The 21510-nt window shown below is 46.8% G+C and overlaps 1 protein-coding gene across 1 annotated transcript in view; it reads left to right on the forward strand.

Moving 5' to 3' along the window:
• Positions 1 to 2053: 2053 nt before the first annotated feature.
• The window catches only part of INPP5F (inositol polyphosphate-5-phosphatase F), a 71632-nt gene continuing 52175 nt past the window's right edge, over positions 2054 to 21510 (forward strand). The window contains exon 1 of the mRNA XM_056120482.1: positions 2054 to 2179. Within this exon, the coding sequence (XP_055976457.1) occupies positions 2083 to 2179 (97 nt within the window). The 5' untranslated portion in view covers positions 2054 to 2082. The remainder of the gene's footprint in view (positions 2180 to 21510) is intronic.

Below are 21510 nucleotides of genomic sequence, written 5' to 3' on the forward strand. Positions count from 1 at the left end.
TTCCATTGTACAGAGGGTAGGGTGGTTGCCTTGCACACGGCTGACATGAATTTGAAACTGGGCATTCCATGTGGTCCTATGAGTACCGCCAAAATTCCTCAGCTCAGAGTCAGGAGTAACTACTCAGCATTGCAGGTGTGGCCACAAAACAAAGCAAATTACCATTATAATAATTTCTCTTTACCTTTATGTTTTGGGGGTACATCTGGCTGTGCTCAGGGCCACTCCTGGCAGTACACGGGAACCATATGCGTGCTGTGCTGGGGATTGAACACAGGTCTGCTGGATGCAAGGTAAGTGCCTTCCCTGCTTGCTGTTCTCTCTCCAGTTCCTTACTAGACCTTTATGTGAAATGTCTGGGTGGCCCAGAAGGCATCTCTTTACCAGGTACTCCAGGATATTTTGTCATTATGAACTTTCTGTGCGTTGGAAATCCAGAAGAAATATCTGTGTGGGCTGGAATCATAACTCCTTCCTTCTTTTTAGCCCTTTTCACTTTGATCTAAACAGGAAACTGAAAGTGTTACTTGCTTTCCTTATTTCCTATCTCTTGTCTTTTTCCTTCTTCCCTTCTGTGTTAGATAGTAGAAAGACTCACTGATTTAGAAAACTACCTAGTGTAATTAAAGTTCATTAACTTCACTTATCATCTGAGCCATTCCGTCTGACACAGAGGACCCGCTTCCAAGCACCATTCTGTTCAAGATATGACCGGGTCCAAGCAGACCCCTTCTATTTCATTAAAAACAACATTTTTGGGGGCGGCGGGGGGGGGTGGGCACACTTCACAGAACTCAGGATTTACTTCTGGCTCTGTGCTTAAGAGACTATATGGGATGCTGGGGATCGAACCTGAGTCTGCCACATGCAAGGCAAATGCCCTATCCACTGTGCTATTGCTCTGACCCCAAAACTGACTTCTTTTGTAATGTCTCTTCAGGTTCATCCCGCTGAATTGGGAACATCAAAGCCTTTGAACTTTGCTCCCATCTCCACAGTGCTAGTGCTGGAGGATTGTCAACCAGTGTTTTCAGGGGTCCGACACAGGCATTTCTTGTGCACATACACGCACACACAGAGCTGTGTATTTTCAACCGTTGTAGGTATCTGGCTGACATACACATACACCCAGCTGTGTATTTTTCATTGTTATATAGGCAGCTAGTTGAGGTACACACACACACACACACACACACACGATCCACCAGCAGTATTTATTTATTTCAAATTTTTCCAGCAGCGTGTTGTTCATTGTAATATTGTTTAATTGTTCTATGCACCTAGTAGATGTACACTCACAGACGGCGCAGCTGTGTATGGCTCAATTGCTACCTGCACCTTGTACACACACACACACACACACACACACACACACACACACCACAATGGCCTGGGTGGCATTTCCTTTTCTCAAGATTGGTAAAAAAAAAAAATGCAAAGAATGGTAATGCCCGGCATGGGAGGGGAGGCCCCAGGAGTGCTTCGACGGCCCCTGCCAAGGGAAGGCGGCCAGGCTGACTCAGCCCTGCTGGGGTCTCGCCGAGGTCACCACGGCCCGGAAAGGAGGGCCGGCGGGGCGGGGGAGGAGCCAGGGGATGAGGGAGGAGGAGGAGGAGGAGGAGGAGGAGGAGGAGGAGGAGGAGGAGGAGGAGGAGGAGGAGGAGGAGGAGGAGGAGTGAGCTGGGGGAGGGGCGGAGAAAAGGAGAAAAGGAGGAGCCGGGAGAAGGCGGCGGGAAAGGGCGGGAAGGGGCAGGGAAGGGAGGGAGGGAGGAGGGGGAGGAGCCAGGAGGAGGGGCGTGGCCCGCGATGGGGCGGGCCCACACCGGGGGCGTGGCCTGGATGGGGGCGTGGCCGGCGCCGGGGGGCGGAGCCGGGCCAGGGGCGGCGCCGGGCGCGGGCGGGGGAGGCCTCGGAGGCCGCCGCCGCCGCCGCCGCTCCAGCCGCCTCAGCCTCCTCAGCGCCTGCTCCCGCCGCGCTCCGGCCGCCCGGGCGCTCCCTCGCGGCCGCCCTCCCGCCCTGTTCGGCGCTCCTGAGGCGCGGGCTCCGGCGGGCGGCGGGCGCGGCGCGGCGCGGGGGGCCGGCATGGAGCTCTTCCAAGCCAAGGACCACTACATCCTGCAGCGGGGCGAGCGCGCGCTGTGGTGCAGCCGGCGCGACGGCGGCCTGCAGCTGCGGCCGGGTGAGGCGCGGCGGGCGGCGGGCGGCGGGCGCGCGGCCGCGCTGTCAGGGCCCCGCGGCGGGCTCGGGGCGGGGGCTCGGGGTTCGAGCGCGGCGCTGCCGGGGCCCGGGGCGGGGCACATCCGGGGGTCCCTGGGTTCCCGCCGCCCCACCCCGTGGCCGGAGTCGGGACCCCCTCGAGGCCCCCCCCACCCCCAGGCGGGGAGCGTCGAGTCGAGTCCGGCCGGACTGTTGGAGGCTCCAACTCTCGGCGGCCGCGGGGACTGGCCGTGCGGGCGCGGAACGGACTGGGGGGTCGGGGGTGCCCGCGGGGGCCACGAGGCTGCGAGTTGGGGGGGCTCGGGACACTCCCCACCCCCACCCCCACCCCCGAGACCGGCCGAGACCCGGGAGCGTTTCCGGACCGCGCGGGGTGGCCCAGCCCCGGGAGCGGCGGGAGGGCGGGCGGGGCGGGGTGGTCGCGCCGGGCTCCCCCGCCACCCCCCTCCTCGGCCCGTGCGGGTCCGCCCCGGCCCGAGCCCCCCACCCCGCGCGAGGCCCGGTGCGGGTCCGAGGCGCGGTCAATCGCCCGGGGTCGCGGGGAGGGAGTTAGCACCGCCGCCGGCGCGCGCCCGGCAGGTGAATGTTTCCGAGCGGCCCGGGGAAACTTTACGGGCTCCGGCTCTGTCCGTGTTTCCTTGCTCCTCCTCCTCCTCTTCTTTTCCTAGTGAAGTAAAATGTGATTTAAAGAGATCAACTTCGAGAAATGTAACAGGAGGGGGCCACAGCACAGCAGGGAGTGCGTTGGCCTTGCACGGACCCGGGTTCGATTCCCCCCCCCACCCGTGCACCACCAGGTGTAACCCCTGAGCATTGCTGGGTGTCATCCCCCCAAACCAAAATAAAATAATAATAATAATGATGATGATGATGGGAGAATAAGAGAGACCTGGGAGCCTCGGAGGAAAGGAGCCGAGAGTGCACACCCGGCCCGGGACGCGGCTTCTGCAGCCCTAGTTCATGCACAGTGGAGAAGGTTCCTGCATGTTGGAGCTGCTCTTTCATCTGGGCTCAGATCCGTTGCGATTTCGGCCCAGCTCCAGTCTGTCTCCTCTCTCGGCTCTTCCTGATCTCCCACGTCCATCCCCAGACCACCTCACTGCAGCCGCTGGGAAGAGCCCCCCTCTTGGGAGTCTGCAAGCCTGGACTTGAGACCACCTTCAGCTCAGCAGAGCACATAAAACGTTTCTTTCTTTTTTTTTTTCCCTGCATCTCATGGCCTAGGTAAGAAGGACCGGGCTTTTTAGTTCTTGCACACAATGAGAGTCCTTGAAAAACACGCTCATTTGTCCTGTGTTTTTCGTCTCTGTCCCAGAAGACAAGAATTGCCCTGTTTCGAAGAGAGGCCCGGGCTGGTGGGCAGTGCCCGGGGACAGATGTTAATCGTGTGGACCCAGCCCTCTCCTTTGTCGGGCTTCTCTGGGCTTCCTCTTGGAGAGTCTGAGAAGGACAGGGACCCGCCAAGCCCTGGCTGGTGTTCGTGGGTCGAGGCTTGGTCACAGAGTCCCGGGAGTGGTGGGGTTTTAGGTGCCTTGCCTGCCATTCTTTTGGGTTTGTGTCTGTCTCTTGTACACAGGGAGGTTCTTCTGTTCTTGTGGCTGCATTTTCCCTCCAAGCGGAGGCAGTGGACTCCTGGAAAGTGGACTGGTGACTTCGCTCTCAGTGCAGCGGAAGGGCCTTTAAACTGCTGAGCTCAGGCTGCTCCGATGTTTTTCTGCCTTTGAGGAATGTGCACGCAATAACCAAGGCCTAGATTTGGGATTAACCATGTGGTTTACACGACTGCTTATATGCCCAAATACCATAGCAGAAGGCAAAGTTTTTCTTTTTCCCCCCTGAATAAAATGGTCACAGTCTTTACAGTGAAGTTTATTTACCTCACTTCTTAGAATATAGCAGACCAGGGACTGAATCAAAATTCTAGAGGAACGAAGAAACATTATGTTTCAGAAGTTACAGACTCTTTGCATCTTCAAGTGTTTAAGGATAGCCAGTAAATAAATAAATAATGCACTTGACTTTCCCCAATAGTTGATCCCATTCAGGCTCATGATCCTTTCTGAAGAGTGGTTATTCAGTGGCAGCATTTTAAGTGCTTTTCAGAACCTTCTGTGTATGGAATCATTTAACATTCTCTTAATACAACCTGAGAACTCTGTATTCATACATTTATTGGATGTTTTCCCTCTGGTTTTATGACCAATTTTGTTATTGTTTATAGTGACGGCATTTAAAATATTTTATGGGAAGGGGGCCCCGGAGAGATTAATTATAGTATGTTAGGGCACTTTTCTTGCTCCTGGGTTTGATCTCTACCACCGCAGGTGGTTCCCCAAGTCTGCCAGGAGTATTCCCTGAACACGGAGCCAGAAGTAAGCCCTGAGCACTACTTGATATAGACTGTATCACCGTATGTTTGTCATCCTGTTGTTCATCGATTTCCTCAAGCAAGGCACCAGTATCTCCATTCGTCCTGGCCCTGAGATTTTAGTAAGTGCCACATTGGAGACTCTTTCAGGCTCAGGGAAATGAGACCCAAGTATGATATAGTATGGACTAAAAACCAAAAACATAAGGCATAAAAAATATTATATTGGGGACTATGAGTAGAGCACGTGCTTCATGGGACTGGAGCCCAGGGTTCAGTCCCAGCTCCTGTAGCTCCTTACTGGTTATTCAGTTGAATAGATGACCGACCAGGGAAGTTATTTTCTATAGGGCAGTATTTTAAGTCTTTGGGTATTGTCGTTTTTCTGGTTTCGACAGCAAAAAAAAAAAAATAGTATTATAGTGTTAAAAATGATCAATCTCTTAGCTAGAATATTTGATACTGTTTGTCTCTTTTCCTACCTGGTTTATTCTGTTAAGACCCAGCTAAGGTGCCCTCTATTCATACTCTAGCCTCTGGGGCAGAATTATTGCCCGCACCTCTTGTTTCTAGGTATTGTGTACTTTCAGTATATTCTGTGATTATAGTCATCACTGCATCATGGAATCAGAGTTTGCTTTCTTCTCCCCTGGACAGTGAACGCGATCACCAGGGCAAGAACCATATTTCACACATATTGGTGTTCCTGGGCATCCCAGTGCTAAGGATACAGCACGTGTTTTTGCTTCAGTTTAGTTGCATCATATGTGTCACATTTTCTCTCAGTAACAGTACTATAAAAAAATAGATTGTTGTGTTATGCTCATTACTCAGCTTGTGCCTTGTTTTGAATATCTGTCTAACTGGGGCAAAAAAAAAAATCTCTGTTGAGCTGGATGAGGAAATAAATATGGGGAAAGGTGTACTTCCACTTGTGTTTTCTTTTTTTAGTCTAGCACCACATTTTGCCCAAATCTTTATAGGAACATTTCCTTATTTTCTTCTTTAGTGTAACTTCATCCCCCCCCCCCAATATATTTTTAGCTCAGTGATTAGATATTGTTTTGTTGTTGTTATTTCCTTTTTGTTCCAAGGAGCCTGAAAACTCTGTATTTATTCATAGTACTGCTTTGTGGTGGGTGCGGATGTCTATTTCAAGGTAACGACCAGAGTTTCATTTTATGATCTACTAGGGAGTGATAAAGCTTTGTGTAAACGTCTGGTGGTCTCTTATGTGGCTCATTCTACTAGCTGAGAATAATAATTTAAAAGACTTGGGGGCTGGAGTGATAGCACAGCGGGTAGGGCGTTTACCTTGCATGCGGCCGACCCGGGTTCGATTACCAGCATCCCGTATGGTCCCCCGAGCACGGCCAGTAGTAATTCCTGAGTGCATGAGCCAGGAGTAACCCCTGAGCATCTCCGGGTGTGACCCAAAAAACAAAACAGAACAAGACAAAACAAAGAATAATAATTTAAAAAACTTAGCAAAGAATATAGCCGACTTCACTTTTGGCGAGTGGTGATATGATCTTTATCTTTTCATTTTTAAAATTATTTCCTTCGTAGGGCAGAGGAGATAGCGCAAAGGACTGGAGTTCATGTCTTACAGGCTCAGTGCCCGCATTCTATGCCTGGTGCCCCTGATTTTGCCCTAGACACTGCTGGGACGGCTCCGGTGAACCCCAGCTCTGCTAGGCCAGAGCAGCACCACTTGGCAGGCTTGAGCATTGGCTAGTCCAGCTCAGCTGAGCATCCCCAGGAGGGTTCCCTCACCCCACCAAAGGAAAAAAAAGAAATTCCTTCCACTAATCTTTGTGGCTCTTTGATATAATGTTGTTATATAATTCACCTTTATTCTATTTGAGTGACCACAAAAAGATGGCAAAGAGTTTGTCCTACATAGGTAACATTCATCGGCCTATAAAAGTGACTGTAGAGTTGGTGCTCTGAATGATGGATGCCAGTGAACATTTCTTTGGAGATGATACTAGCTGGCAGTTGGAATTTACAAAAAAATTAAAGTGTTCCTGTTCTCCTTAAAATTTTTTAAAATAAAATGATTTTTAGTATGTCATATGAGAAAGTTTAGTTATGAAATTAAAGTCCATATAGAATTTATATCTTTTGGGGAATAATATTTGTCACTGTATTCAGTTATTTAGAGTTTGGTGTCACTTGCTATGTGCTCTGCAAAAAAGAGTCTGAATTTTCTCTCTCTCTCAGATTAATAGCAATTGATAGCTACAGCTTTTATTTGGACATTTTTCTGATCTACACACAATTCTATATCCTGTCTATGCATTGGTTTAGTTCCTTCTCACAAGAAACCTTAGGAGGGGGCATTTAACTCTTTTTTATTCTCTTCCTTTTGCTGTAATTATTGCAGTGACCAGGATTCACGCACACTCAGCTGAGGGCTTGCTGGCGGGGGGTCAGGATGGGGTGTTGTCACACATCTTTTAATTGTGAGACTTGCGTATACACTCCAGTGAGGCAGGGGAGTTTTATTTTTATCCTTATTTCCAGTCAGGGAAACTGAAGCACTCGAGAATTCGTCAAAGTTTACAGAGGAAGAGAGCAAGCTGGGGTTCTAATCCCGTGTGTGACTCCAACTCCAAGTTTGCCTCACTATTGACAAAAGTGTCAATGGTAGTCTGAATCAAAATGCCAGTGATGGGATTATCGGTTCTTTGCTCCTACACTGGCCCTAACGCCTTCCTTAAAAAACCATTCAGTTAGGGGAAATGTTTTATACCACTGGCTAGTTTTTCCAGTTAGTTTATCAGGTTTCTCTTCTTGAGTTTTTATACCATCTTCAGTTTGGAAGGAATAGATATAGGGGAGATCTTTGAACAGGAACATTGATATGTACTGGATGGGAACTATTTCAGTCACTGATGAGCAACCTGAATCCTTTCCAGTCTAGTTTTGCCAGAGTTCTAGATCCGATTTCACAGATACCTTCTCAGAGCACGTGGGGGAGGAGGGGAAGGGGGAGTCAAAAAGTCACTTCTTTTGGAGGAGAAAAGAATCTTTTTGGGAAGGGGAGGAGGTCATACCCGGCAGTATTCAGGGCTTACTCTAGACATTGCGCTGAGGGATCACTTCTGGTGGGCTCAAGGGACCATATGGGGATGGAACCCGGGTTGGTCACATGCAAAGCAAGCGCTGTACCTGCCTTACTATCACTCTGGTCCAGAGAAAAGAGTCTTTAGGGAAACCATCTTCAAGAATGGGATGAGGCTGGAGAGATAGTACCGGGTTAGGATTTTGCCTCCTATGCAGCTGATCTCAGTTCAGTCCTCAGCATCGTATATGGTTCCCCCGAGCCTCGCCAGGAGTACCTCTTGAGCAACGCCAGATGTGACCCTCAAAGCTAAACAAAACAAAAAGGGGGTATTAGACTCCCTGGTTACTAGATACTATTGTTCTGACCAGGCCATGGTGAGCAGAAGCCAGGACCAGCCAAAACTGATTGGAGAGGAAAGGTGGCATCAGGGCTTTGAGGTTAGAAATGGGGCTGCTCAGTGGCTGCGTCTTTTTTTTGGGGTGGGGTCACATCCAGCGATGCTCAGGGGTTACTCCTGGTTCTGCACTCAGGAATTACTCCTGGCGGTGCTCAGGGGACCATATGGGATGCTGGGACTCGAACCCGGGTTGGCCATGTGCAAGGCAAACGCCCTACCCGCTGTGCTATCAGTCCAGCCCCTGGCTGGGTCTTGTGGGTGCCTGACTACATTGTGCCACTGCAGGTGTCACCTGTCGTGACTGCCTAGCTTGCCTCAGCCTGAGCAGGGGGATGCAGATTCAGGGCACAGCGCCTGGCCACAACAGGACAAGTTCCCTTGACGAATGGAGGTAATTCTAGCCTCAGGGAGGTGGCCGAGAGGGCTGGAGTCATGCTTTTAAATTTTTTTTAATTAAATTTTTATTTTGTTTTGTTTCTTGGGCCATACCTGGCTGTACTCAGGGCTTGGCTTACTCCTGGCTCTGTGCTTAGGGATCTCTCCTGATGGGGTTTGGAGGACCATATGGGGTACTGGAGTGCTGGGGATTGAAACCAGTTTGGCCATGTGCAAGGCAAACACCTTCGGTCAACTCTGCCTTGGGCAGCCATAGGTTTGTTGAATTAATTGGAGACCTTTAGAAGTAAAGATTAAGTTGCCTCTCTGCCAACGAAAACATGTTATTCATTTCTCACAGTCAGTTTTTTCAGGTAAGGTGGAAATCTCTTTGGTTTGTGGGATCAATAAGTTTGTTCTCTTCTTGAATAAAAATAAATGGGACCCACAAATATTTCCCCACTCCTACCCTAGCTGGTCCTTCTTTTGTGGAGGGTGAACCACACCGATGATGTTCAGGGTTTCTCCTGGCCCTGTACTCAGGAATTACTCCTGGGCGTGCTCGGGGATCATATGGATGCAGTGGATTGAATCTGGGTCGGCTGCATGCAAGGCAAATGTCTGATGCCCTATCTGCTGGCTTCAACATCCCCAACTGGTCCTCCTCCTTTTTTTTGTTTTGTTTTGTTTTGGGCCACACCTGGAGATGCCCAGGAATCACTCCTGGCAGTGTTCAAGGGACCACACGTGATGTCAATGATCAAAACTGGGTTGGCCCAGTTCAAGGCAAGTGCCCTACCTGCTGTACTATCTCTCCGGCCACACCATCTGGTCCTTCTGCAAATAATGAAAGGTTGCTTGTTGCTGATTTCACTGTCTGATTTATTACAAAATCAATGAATGTATTTGCACATAGATATTAGAAAGTGAAACTAGATGGACTGTACTTAATCCATCCTTTTAAAAAATATAATTTTTTTAGTTACTATGAAAATATAAAGTTATTTATGGCTGTTTCAGGAATATAATTTTACAACGTTGATCCCTTCACCACTGTTCACTTCCCTTCACCAGTGCCCCACCCCCACTCTGTTGGCCTCCCTCCCATTTTGCCTTCCTCCCACCAGTCTTTGAGGCTATATATGTTTTTGTACCAAAGAAAAAAAAAATATATATATATATACACACATATACACACATTTGCACTGTTGTTTACAGCACTGTTACTGATAGGGTTTCAGCAAAACTTTACCATCTTTCAGCATTTCCTCCTCCCAGTCTAATGTTCCCCTCCCTGTCCTAACCCCCAGCCCCCTCAAGAGGCATGTTTCCTACTGAATACCAGAGCTCATGTCTTTGTTTCCGTTGTCTTTGGGTATTTGTTATTCCACCATCATGTTTCTTTATATCCTGCATATGAGAGAGATCATTCTTTGTCGCTCTCTCTCCTTCTGACTAACTTCACTAAGCAAGATACTCTCTAGACCTTCCATGTGGCAGCAAACTTTATGATTCTTTAATTTTTTTTCTGGCTGAGTGCTATTTCATTATGTATATGTACCATAGTTTCTTTATCCAGTCATCTATTCTTGGGATTCAGTCCATTCTTAAAACCATAGGCTATTGTATGTGTATATTTCAATTTAAGCATTAGATTTTTACAAGCTGGGTTGGGTTTTTTTTTTGAGATTTTTGTACAAGACTTTTTACCATTTGTATAAGACGTTTTGCCATTTCTGTGTATCTTTGTAAATTTGGGGCTGGAGCGATAGCACAGCGGGTAGGGCGTTCGCCTTACAAGCGGCCAACATGGCCGACCCGAGTTCGATTCCTCCGCCCCTCTCGGAGAGCCCGGCAAGCTACCGAGAGTATTCGATATGCCAGACACAGTAACAACAAAGTCTCCAATGGAGACGTTACTGGGCCCGCTCGAGCAAATCGACGATCAACGGGAGGGCCTTTACTTTTGTAAATTATTGATTTGTTCCTGTTAACATTTGTTTTAAAAACAGCCTTTAAAAATACAGTCTTGCAAACTGAAGTCTGAGTACAATGTCTCAGAACCTCTAGAAAATAAGTACTTGTTAATTAGTCTAAGTTATAACCATGTATAAACTAATAGTGGATTAAGTCCTGTGTAAATTAACAATGATTGATTGAACTAAGGATATTGGTTTTAGAATATGTTTAGCAAAATAAGGAAGTAACATACTTTTTAATAGGCTCATACTTTTCAATGCTTGGGAGTGCCCAGGCCCAGTGGTGCACTAGCCATTTCTCTGGGGATCGTGTAGTGCCAGGGATCAAATTCAGCATGTGTTCCAGTGCTGCTTCTTCTCTTGGCCCCCGTAGTTTTCTTTGATTACACTTAGTGGCAAATACATTAAGAAATCATGTATAAATAGTATTTTTATTTATTTATTTATAGCACAGCGGTAGGGCGTTTGCCTTGCACACAGCCAACATGACCGACCCAAGTTCGGTTCCTCCGCCCCTCTCGGAGAGCCCGGCAAGCTACCGAGAGTATCTCGCCCGCGCGGCACAGCCTGGCAAGCTCCCCGTGACGAATTCAATATGCCAGACACAGTAACAACAAAATCTCCAATGGAGACGTTACTGGGCCCGCTCGAGCAAATCGATGAACAACGGGAGGGTCTTTATTTTACTTTACTTATTTGGGGGGGACCATATCCAGTGATGCTCAGGGGTTACTCCTGGCTCTGCACTCAGGAATCACTCATAGTGGTGCTTGGGTGGCTATATGGGATGCTGGGAATCGAACCCAGGTCAGCTGTGTGCAAGGCAAACATCCTACCCCCCATTATACTGTCACTCCAGCCCCTGAATAGTATTTTTAAAGTGAGGGTAAATACTGAATAGCGCATGTTGGTAGTACCTTAATTAAGCCCTCGTACTATTAGGATGACTCATATTTGGGTTGCTGTGAGCCCCTTAAGGGAACTGGGCTCATTCACAGAACAGCCTCCTCGCACGCTCGCTTCGCTTTCTCCCGCAGGGCTAGCTGAGTGAAATGCAGGTTGATTGTAGGTCGCATTTCTTCATTTTTCTTTATTATTTTATTACCTTAATTTTAGGTCCTTTTTTTGGTGTGTGCTGGGGCTACTCCTAGCTTGGTGCTTGGGGAACTGCTTTTGGCAGTGCTTGGGGGGACCTTTTGACATTGGCACCTGGCCTGCCTGTAAGGCCCTTGGAGCTATCTCCCCAACCCCAAGTGTTCCTTCATTTTAACTTCAGGTTCTTTCACATTTAATCCTGCATTTGTGAAAAAAACTTGCACTGTTGCACTGTTCTCCCGTTGTTCATCGAGTTGCTCGAGCAGGCCCAGTAACGTCTCCATTGAGAGACTTGTTACTGTGTTTGGCATATTGAATACGTCACCGGGAGCTTGCCAGGCTTTGCCGTGCTGGCGAGATACTCTCGGTAGCTTGCTGGGCTCTTCAAGACGGCAAAGCCTGGCAAGCTCCCTGTGACGTATTTGATATGCCAAACACAGTAACAAGTCTCACAATGATACTGGGCCCGCTCGAGCAAATCGATGAACAACGGGAGGACAGTGACAGTGAAAAAACTTAATAGTGGGATTTTTATAAGTACGTTCACTTTCTTTTTGATCTTTATTTGAAGCAGCTTTACACTTAAACTAGAAATTTCACAGTAATATCTAAATATCTAAAATATGGAAGTTTATACATGCCATAATGCCTCTAAGTTTAGTTGTTTGCACATGCAATATTAGTGCTGCTTCACGGTGCCATGATCCATTGCCTTTACTACAGATAGAGATGTTCTCCCCTGTCAGCGTCCTGTCTCAGTCATGCTCCCTGGAACTGCAGTGGCGAACAGAGCAGGGTTCCAGACTCATAGTAGTTGGCTAGTTTTGCTTCTGGGTACTTGGACTTTGGACTTCAGGGCTCTGTTTTTTTAACTTTTTTTTTTCTTTTTGGGTCACACCCAGCAATGCTCAGGGGTTACTCCTGGCTTTGCACTCAGAAATTACTCCTGGCGGTACTTGGGGGACCATATGGGATGCCGGGGATCGAACCCTGGTCAGCCGCGTGCAAGGCAAACGCCCTACCCTACCCACTGTACTATCACTCTGGCCCCAGGGCTATGTTTTTTAATACCCCTCAAACCTTTCTCAGAAGCAGCCTATCTTCCTTCTAGCCTAAGGGTACACATTTTCCCCTCCAAATTACATGTCCTGTCCTGTCCTGTTGTTCATCGATTTGCTTGAGTGGGCACCAGTAACGTCTCAAGACTTGTTACTGTTTTTGGCATATTGAATATGTCACGGGGAGCTTGCCAGGCTTTGCCGTGCCGGCGGGATACTTGGTAGCTTGCCAGGTTCTCTGAGAGGGGTGGAGAAATCGAACCTGGGTCGGCCATGTCGGCCGCGTGTAAGGCAAAACGCCTTACCCACTGTGCTATCGCTCCCGTCCCCAAATTATATTAAGTCTAAAATTCCAGTCAGTGTTTATTGAAGGCCTATCTGTCGGACGTTTAAAGAAAGAGCAGGTGCTTCTCTTCTAGCTGCAGGTGGAGGGGAGAAACATTTGAGAAGCACAGACTCGCAGATTCGCAGCCAGATGCTTGAGAGTCCTTTAAGATAGTTCTGGGCTCAGGATGAGGCTCAGTGGTAAAGCCATGTGTGAAGCCTTGGGTCTGATCCCTGGCACCACAAGAAAACAAGACAGTTCTGTGGGAGATTTGAACTGGGTCTCGAAGTTTGAAGTCTGGTTTGTTCCCTCCCCAGCCTGGTGAAAATCCATTTTTCTAATTAAAAAATAAAAGGGGGGAAGAAGGTGCTCTTTTATTTGATTCTACGAAATTTTTCCAACTCTAGATAGATGTTTCTGTCATTGTGGGAAGCCTGGAAAGAAATTTATGAACTAGTGTACTTCTCTGGTTTTTTTTTTTGGGGGGGGGGTGCAACGGGGATGGGGGTGGGGGCGGGTGTCGTTCCTGGTACAGTCAGCTGCCACAGGGCTACACCTGGTGGTGCTCTGAGCGCCTTGCTGGAGATCAGTCTCGGGCTTTTAAGAATGTTACATGTATGCATTACCACCTGAACTTTTGTCCTGACCCTTGGACCTGATCTTGTCTTCTCAGAAATAACTCTTTGGGAAAGTAAAATAACTCTTTGGATGCATGAAGACTTTGTTTGGAATTGGTGCTCAAAACAAAACCTCAAATTTATGAGAACGAATAGTACCTCTCACCAGACTGAAGTAGTCTGGATTGCCTTGTCACCTGTGCCCAAGGGACAGTGGACTGCTGTTTGGTCTGGAAGTAGATTTTCACTGGAGGCCAATTAAAATGGCAAATTACCTAGACCTGCTGGTAGATTTGAAGGCAGAATTTTCTGTGGGGAAAGACGTGTGGTGGCAGAACGGCAATCAAACAGTCCTAGATGGGGCAGAGTACGGAAGTTTTGAAAAGTTTTCAGGGAATGCTAGGGAATTATTTCAATACCAGCTGGAAGAAGGGTTGCACTGTTCAGTAGTGCTAATTTTATGCATCTCTGTTAAGAGACCTGAAGAAGACAAATGTTAGCTCACCTATGCTTTGATATAGCCCTTAGTGTGCCCTTTCTGAAAGTTATATCAAAAGGCAGTTTGGGGGAAAGCAGAAGGCGAAGGATATACCCTAGCATATTGGTAAATTTCTTTTTCTTTCTCTCTTTTCTTTTTCTTTTTTTTTTCTGTTTGTTTCTTGAAGGATCTATTAGGAACTTATTAGCCAAGGGTTTATCCAGTCCTTGTTTGAACTGGTTATATTTTTAGCCGCTTCTGCGTTTGGAAAGTTGTAATTTAAACTGGTCTGCATTCAGTTATCCCCAAACCATGTCTTCCCAGTGCGCCTTTTCTGCTAGTATCCTGAATTTACTGCAAAAACCACAGCTCTTACTTTTATACATTTCCATAAGGTCTTCTCAGGACCTAATTCGATTGTCCGAACTTTCAGCTAGGTCTTTCTCCTTAACTGTCCTCTTTCGGGTATTTTCCTGGATATTCCTCCAGACATGACAGGATTTTACAGTCTCCAGATAGAGAATCCGGTGGTCTTGAGTTTGGATATTGTGGGGATTTTTAAGTCATGAGCATGAAGTATATTAGACATTGCTTGCGGTGTGTAGTGTCACATCTGGCAGCACTCGGGATCACACCGGTCATGAGGGGTGGTGCGGGAGATCCAACTGTCAGCCTCAGGCATGCAAGCCGCAATCCTTAGGGTCGACTTTTAACATACATTTCTTTAGCTTAGACTAGTTTTATGCCAACTCACTCTGAGACCTTTTTGGTACTTTAGAGTTTCAACTTGTACACAGCTCAGTACATTGTCTTTGAGTCAGACTGAGAAGCTCCAATGAAATTGCATATGCAGGTTCCGCCCATAACCTATAATCAACGAGTCCCATAATTCTCATCCTGGCTGAACACCAGAATCACCCGGGAGACATTTTCAGAATAGCTGTGCTAGGACCCCACCCTAATTGAGTCAGACTCTGAGGTGTAGGGCCCGGTCCTGGTATTTTATAAAGCTCTCATGTACTGAAAATGAGTTGGTGTTCCCACTGGGAAACCACCTACTGCTAGCACTTCCACATTGTATTATGTCTCTTTTTTTTTCCTTTTTGGTTTTTGTTCCAGTGCCTGGGGGCTACTCCCAGCAGAGTTTGGGGATGGGGAAGACTGAGGGATATGTTGTGCCAGGGATTGAACGGGAGGCAGTAGCTTGCAAATCATGCAGCCCCACCTTTAGAACTATCTCCCTGCCCCTGTATTAGCTCTTCAACTTGCTGATCCTGGAAAATAATTACCATTAGAGAGTTTTCAAAGTGAAGTATATCGAAGTATATCTTTGCAATTCCAAGATCAATACCATGTAAATAAAATTATTTCATTTTCTCTTTTCCTGGCCTAATTAAAGTTTGAATGGGAGCCTGATAAGCTAATATCCGAAACCTTTTCTCTTCCTCATCTGTTTGGCTTTGATGTTGGTCTTTCAGAGCCAATGGTATCCTTTGTTTTTAGTGGGAAATGAAGCTTGGGTCCGATTATATATGCATACCCTGGCACTGCTTTTTATTTTTTTTTGTGGGTTTTTTTTTTTTTTTTTTGCTTTTTTGGGTCACACCCGGCGATGCTCAGGGGTTACTCCTGGCTCATGCACTCAGGAATTGCTCCTGGCGGTGCTCGGGGGACCATATGGAATGCTGGGAATTGAACCTGTGTCAGCCATGTTGGCTGCGTGCAAGGCAAATGCCCTACCCGCTGTGCTATCGCTCCAGCCCCTGGCACTGCTTTTTAAATTCTTTCCAAGACACAAGTGAAACTGCCTCTAAACTTTGGAAGTTGTGCAAAACCTAGGCTGTTTTTTGGGCTGAGGGAGTGTGCCATCACTCTGAGCCCTTGGAATGAATGACTCATGCTCTTTGCACACGAAGTACTTAATCACTTGTTTTCGTGTACCAGGAAGGGAGGGCATATGAAAATAGAAGCCCCACACTGCCAAATGGATCGGAAATCAGAGTGTTTACCTACTGGGTTAAACAACTGAGCTCCTGACAAAATACTTCTGCTTTTGTATCTGTGTTAATTTGACTGTCTCATTCGTGGTGGCATTTCTAAAATGCTATATATCCTTTTGTAATTCATTATCAAATCTTTTTTTTTTTTATGAAATGGCTTTTATAGTCTTAAACTTTTAAAACATACTCGCAAATCTTAAAAACTTCTCTTTGAATTTGTTTGCCATATTGGCATAAGCCTTCTGAATAAAGAATTAGAAAGCAGTACATTTGTTGCAAATAAATTATATGACTGTTCCTTCTCACTAGCCATTTTCTCTGTCATTGCCCTGCCTATCTGTCTGCCTCCAGGGAACCATTAATACAGTGTCAGAGTGTCTAGTTCGCTGCTACATGCACTGAGGCTTTCCAGTGGCATCTCTGCGTGTCCTCTATGGTAGGGACTCTTGGAGTTGTTATTCTCCCCCCTTTTCTTGGGGGGGGCGTTGCTGCTCTTGGCTAAGTGTGCAGGGATCTATCTCAGTGGTATTAGGGGTACCTTGTGGTGCGGGGTCAAACCCAGCCCTCCAGCACGCAGAGTGTGCGCCCAGCCCTTTGAGCTGTCTCCCCAGAGATGGCTGCTGCTGGTGTGGTCTGGTCCTCAGCTCTGAGGATCCTGAAAGCTCTCCAGATGCTTCAGTAGAACCAGAGGATGACAGTCTCCACTCTGTACGCACGGCCGCTAATTTCAACTTGGGTTAATGCTTTCATAAAAAGCAATGGGTTAAAAAATAGACACAACACTTAAAAGTGTTTCTCGTGTGCCAGACTCTGCACAGGCAGCCGTGTCAGCAGGCTGTGAAGCCACAGAGCCCCCCGCCTGTGCCAGTGACATCACCTGCTTCAGGGAGTGCCTGCTGCCACCTTCCTCCGCCGCCTGTCCCTTGTGTCCTTGCTTTGCCACTTTCATCCGAGAAGCCAGGGCTATCTGCTACAGATTTCAAGCTCACTTAGTTTCCCAGAATTGTCCTTGTCTTTCCTTGTGAGGAGTCATCTCTTCATCCTTTATTTCCTTTTTTGTTATGGGTAGATGAAATGCTTTTATTATTCCAAGTGCCACTGTAGGAGCTGGAGAGAGAATGCAGCGGTTAAGGCTCTTATTGGTCTCGCTGCAGCTCACCTGCTGGGTGTATGGTGCCAGGGGTCACTCCTGAGCACCACAGGGTGTGACCCAAACCCCTCTTTTCCCTTTCCCACCATTAAAAAAAAAATAAAGTGCCAAATAGCAAAGGCTGGTATTTGGAGATTTCTTTTTAAAGCACAAAAAAATTTAAGATGTTGGGTTTATTAAAAGTCAGTGAAAATAAACAATAGGCAAAATACATTTTCCCAACTCACTTTTTTTATGCTCATTTTCACTTTCTTTGTTTTGGGCTCCAGGAAGCTTTGCTGAACAAATAAGAGGTTGAGGGCTTGAGAGATAGTACAGTGGGCAGGGCACTTATTTGCCTTGTATGAGGCTGATCCAGGTTTGATCCCCAATACCCCATTTGTTCCCCTGAACCCACCAGGAGTTACTTCAGAACACAGAGGCAGGAGTAAGCCCTGCCTGAGTGTCAGGTGTGGCCCCAAAGCAAACCAAAAAAAATGGAGGAAAGCTTGAGATTTTACTAGTCTTCCTTTTAATTGGGTAGTCGAAACTTTGCATTTATTATATTATTAAAAGTAAAGTAAAGTAAAGGCCCTCCCGTTGATCGTCGATTTGCTCGAGCGGGCCCAGTAACGTCTCCATTGGAGACTTTGTTGTTACTGTGTCTGGCATATCGAATACTCTCAGTAGCTTGCTGGGCTCTCCGAGAGGGGCGGAGGAATCGAACTCGGGTTGGCCATGTTGGCTGCGTGCAAGGCAGACGCCCTACCCGCTGTGCTATCGCTCCAGCCCTTTTACCTTTATTATATTATTAGGAGATATTATTTCTATCTTCCATTTGTACTTCTATTTATTGTGATTCCCATTCCTCATCTTTCATTGAATATTTAGAAGGTTTTTAAAAATTAGTTTTGGTTAGGTATCTTTCTAATTAAAAATTAACACATTTATGTTCTATGAACTCTCAAAAGGTAGGATGCAGTTTGTATTTTCTCAGATGTAACTAAAATCTACAGATATCATCTATGTTTTAAACCCCCAACCTGCAGCATATTTTTCATCTCTCTGTAGGATTGACCTCTTTTAGATTTTCCCTCTCTCCTGTGTTGGGGACTTAGGGCCGGGGAGGAAGCTGGCAGTCATGCTTGGCTTGCCATTTGGACCTGAATTAGGCTGGGACAGACTGGTGCATCATGTTATCTACAGCTCCGTTTTATCTTCCTGAGGAAACAGAATTCTTGGGGCATAACTAGGCATTGAATTATTTTTATGAAACATTTACTAATCTGACAAAATACTCAGGATTCAAGGTCCTGCAATAAGATTTAATAAGTAAAAAGCATACTGAAATGGTTCTTTTTAAAAAATCTCTTTATATTTAGTAAATTAAAATTTGTTCAATAAATTTGAGGTTAGGGTCAGAGCACTAGTACGGTGAATAGGGTGTTTTTTTTTGTACATGGCCGATCTGGATTTAATCCCCAGCATCATACATGGTCCCCCCAAGCACCACCAGGAGTGATTCCTGAGCACCACTTGGTTGGAGTCCCAAAATGAAAACAATTATTTTTGTGGTTTGTTTGGGAGGGTTTTGGGCCACATTTGGCAGTGCTCAGGCTACTACTGTCTCCCCTCCCCCATTTATTAATTTACCTTTGGTTTACAGTACTATGTAAGTTTCAATATCACAGCGTAAGCTCTGCATTTGTGTATATGCTTCACCACCTCCACTGTGAGAGCTAGAGTCACTCTCCATATGACTCTTCCAGTTCCTCCCACCCGCCTTTCTCTGTCCCTCTGGTAACCACTGTATTTTTTCAGTCTGAGTTATTTTTGTTTTGCCAGTTTGCTTTATTTATATTCCACATATGAATGAAATCATGTTAATTGTCTTTTAAGCTTCTGACTCCTTTGACTTTATATAATCACCTCAGGCTTCATCTCTGTTGTCAGAAAAGGCAGGGCTTGACCTTTTTGAATGGCTGAGTAGTACTCCATGGAATATATATTTTTCACCACTTCTTTCTTCGTCATCTCTAGATGGACTCTTAGGTCATTCTTTGCTTAGGAAGTTGTGCATAATGCTTTTCCAAACAGAGAGGAGCAAATACGCTTTCGGATTAGTGTTTCCATATTTTTCAGATAAGTGCCTGGGAGTGATATTTCTGGATCACATGGATTCCCGTTTCTATTTTTGTAATATATATTTTTTTTAAAAGCTGAATGTAGACCCCTAAGATTTAAAAAGTGGTGGAGAAATTTCTCAAGTGGTTGGGCCCTGGAATTTTAAATGCGTATACATTTCCAGAGAGCCCGGCAAGCTACCGAGAGTATTCGATATGCCAGACACAGTAACAACAAAGTCTCCAATGGAGACGTTACTGGGCCCGCTTGAGCAAATCGACGATCAACGGGAGGGCCTTTACTTTACTTTACTTTTACTTTTATACATTTCCTAACTTGAGCTAAAAGTTACTGAATGTTTCCATGCCAGATGTTGTGCTAGGCACTTTCACATAGTTCTGTCATGTAATTCGGATGGAATTCCATTAAGAGAAGAGGAAATTGAAGAGGGCCTTAGAGACCAATGAGTGAGGGAACTGTGTTCACTTGGGATGTGATTGGCAGGCCGGGGCAGCATCCGCCTTGCTCCTCAGCTCCATCCGGCTTTCCATACCTAGAGGCAGTCCTGGGCCTCCCTGTGCACACACGTGTCACTTGGATCCCTGACTCTGGACTGCCTCTCGTGTCCATCCTCCATACACACACCTTAAGTTTAAGCTCAAATTCTGTCATATATGTTCTGGAGGAAATGGCTTCTGGATTTGTTGTCTCCTGAGTTTCGTTCCTAAGATTTTCTTCACATCTCTCTCACGGGTCCCTGCCTCTTGTCTTAAGGACCTGCAGTTTCAAACTGTCTGGCATTCTCATTGCATTCAATAAATATTTAAGTGCCTGATATGTGTTAAGTGGCCACTATATATGGGATTGACAAGCATTTTTACAAATAATCCAGAGGGTCAGGAATGTAGCTCAAGTGGCAGAGCATTTGCCTTGTGTGTGTGTGGCCCTGGGCCTCCAACACTGCAAAATAAATAGAAAATAAAAGCCCAGGTGGGGAAGGGCCCTGGTTCTGCACAAAGGTATTTATGGGGATGGAGAGAAGCGAAACGTTCATTAGACACAGAAGAGATGGAATCAGCAGGACTTGGGGTCAGGACACGTTTTGTCCATTTCCTTATATCTGGCGTGTATAGCTGCAATGGAGGCCATGAGCTGAAAGCTTCATGCAAATCTATTCTATTTACTTATTTATTTATAGTTTGGGGGCCACACTTGGCAATGTGCAGGGGTCTCTGCATTCAGAGACAGGCTTTGCTCCTGGCAGTGCTCAGGGGACCATATGGGATGCCTGGGACCAAACCCAGGACAGCCTTGCTCAAGGCAAGCATCCTACCCACTGTAGTACTATCTCTCCGTCCCCAAGCCCCATGCAAATATAAAATAAGTGTTATGTCTGAGAACATTTTCAAGAGAAATGCATGCCATTCAAGGCATGTTAGAGCCCTATACTGAGTGGAAAAGTGATTTGGGTTTTGGGGCTGGAGCAATAGCACAGCGGATAGGGTGTTTGCTTTGCACGCAGCCAACCCGGGTTCAATTCCCAGCATCCCATATGGTCCCCTGAGCACTGCCAGGGGTGATTCCTGAGTGCAGAGCCAGGAGTAACCCCTGTGCATCACTGGGTGTGACCCATAAAGCAAAAAATAAATGTGATTTGGGTTTTAAGAGGCAGTGTAAGATCGGGTAATTACATGACGGCAGCCCATTCTCATGCCTATATCTGAAACGGACCAGCTGGTTGTGCCTTTGCTGATGTACATGGTGAAACTTCTAAGGTGATTCAGTGCAGTTACCTGTCTTCCACTTCCCTTCTGTGATATACCATTCAGCCCTTAATGTTTTTGTGCCACGCCTGCCGATCCTGGGGGTTACTCCTGGCTCTGTTACTCTCTAGGTTCGCTCTGGGAGGGGACCTTGCGATGCTGATGACTGAGGCCTAGCCTGGTATTCCTGCACGCAACGCCTGCACGCTGCTTGTTGAGCACTTTCTCCTGACTCTGTGTTAGACCTTGGCATCTGACTTTGGCATTAGACCAACCATGCTCCAAGGTCACAAAACTAAATGAGACTAGGTTTCAGTGAGCTTTCTGTTTGGTCAGGGAAACAGACAGTCGAGCCAGAGAAAGGTGTCATGCCAGAAATAGGAGCTGGGATCAGGGGACCCTGAGCCTGATGGGTTCTGGTGGGCGGGTGTGGGGGGAATGTGCTGGGGAGCACCTTTGTTCCCAGTCAGGAATGAAGAGCAGGCAGCAGTGGGCGGGGAGCAGCATTTCAG

The sequence above is a fragment of the Sorex fumeus genome, unplaced genomic scaffold (genome assembly GCF_029834395.1).
Source record: "Sorex fumeus unplaced genomic scaffold, SorFum_2.1 ptg000043l, whole genome shotgun sequence".
Taxonomy (NCBI): domain Eukaryota; kingdom Metazoa; phylum Chordata; class Mammalia; order Eulipotyphla; family Soricidae; genus Sorex; species Sorex fumeus.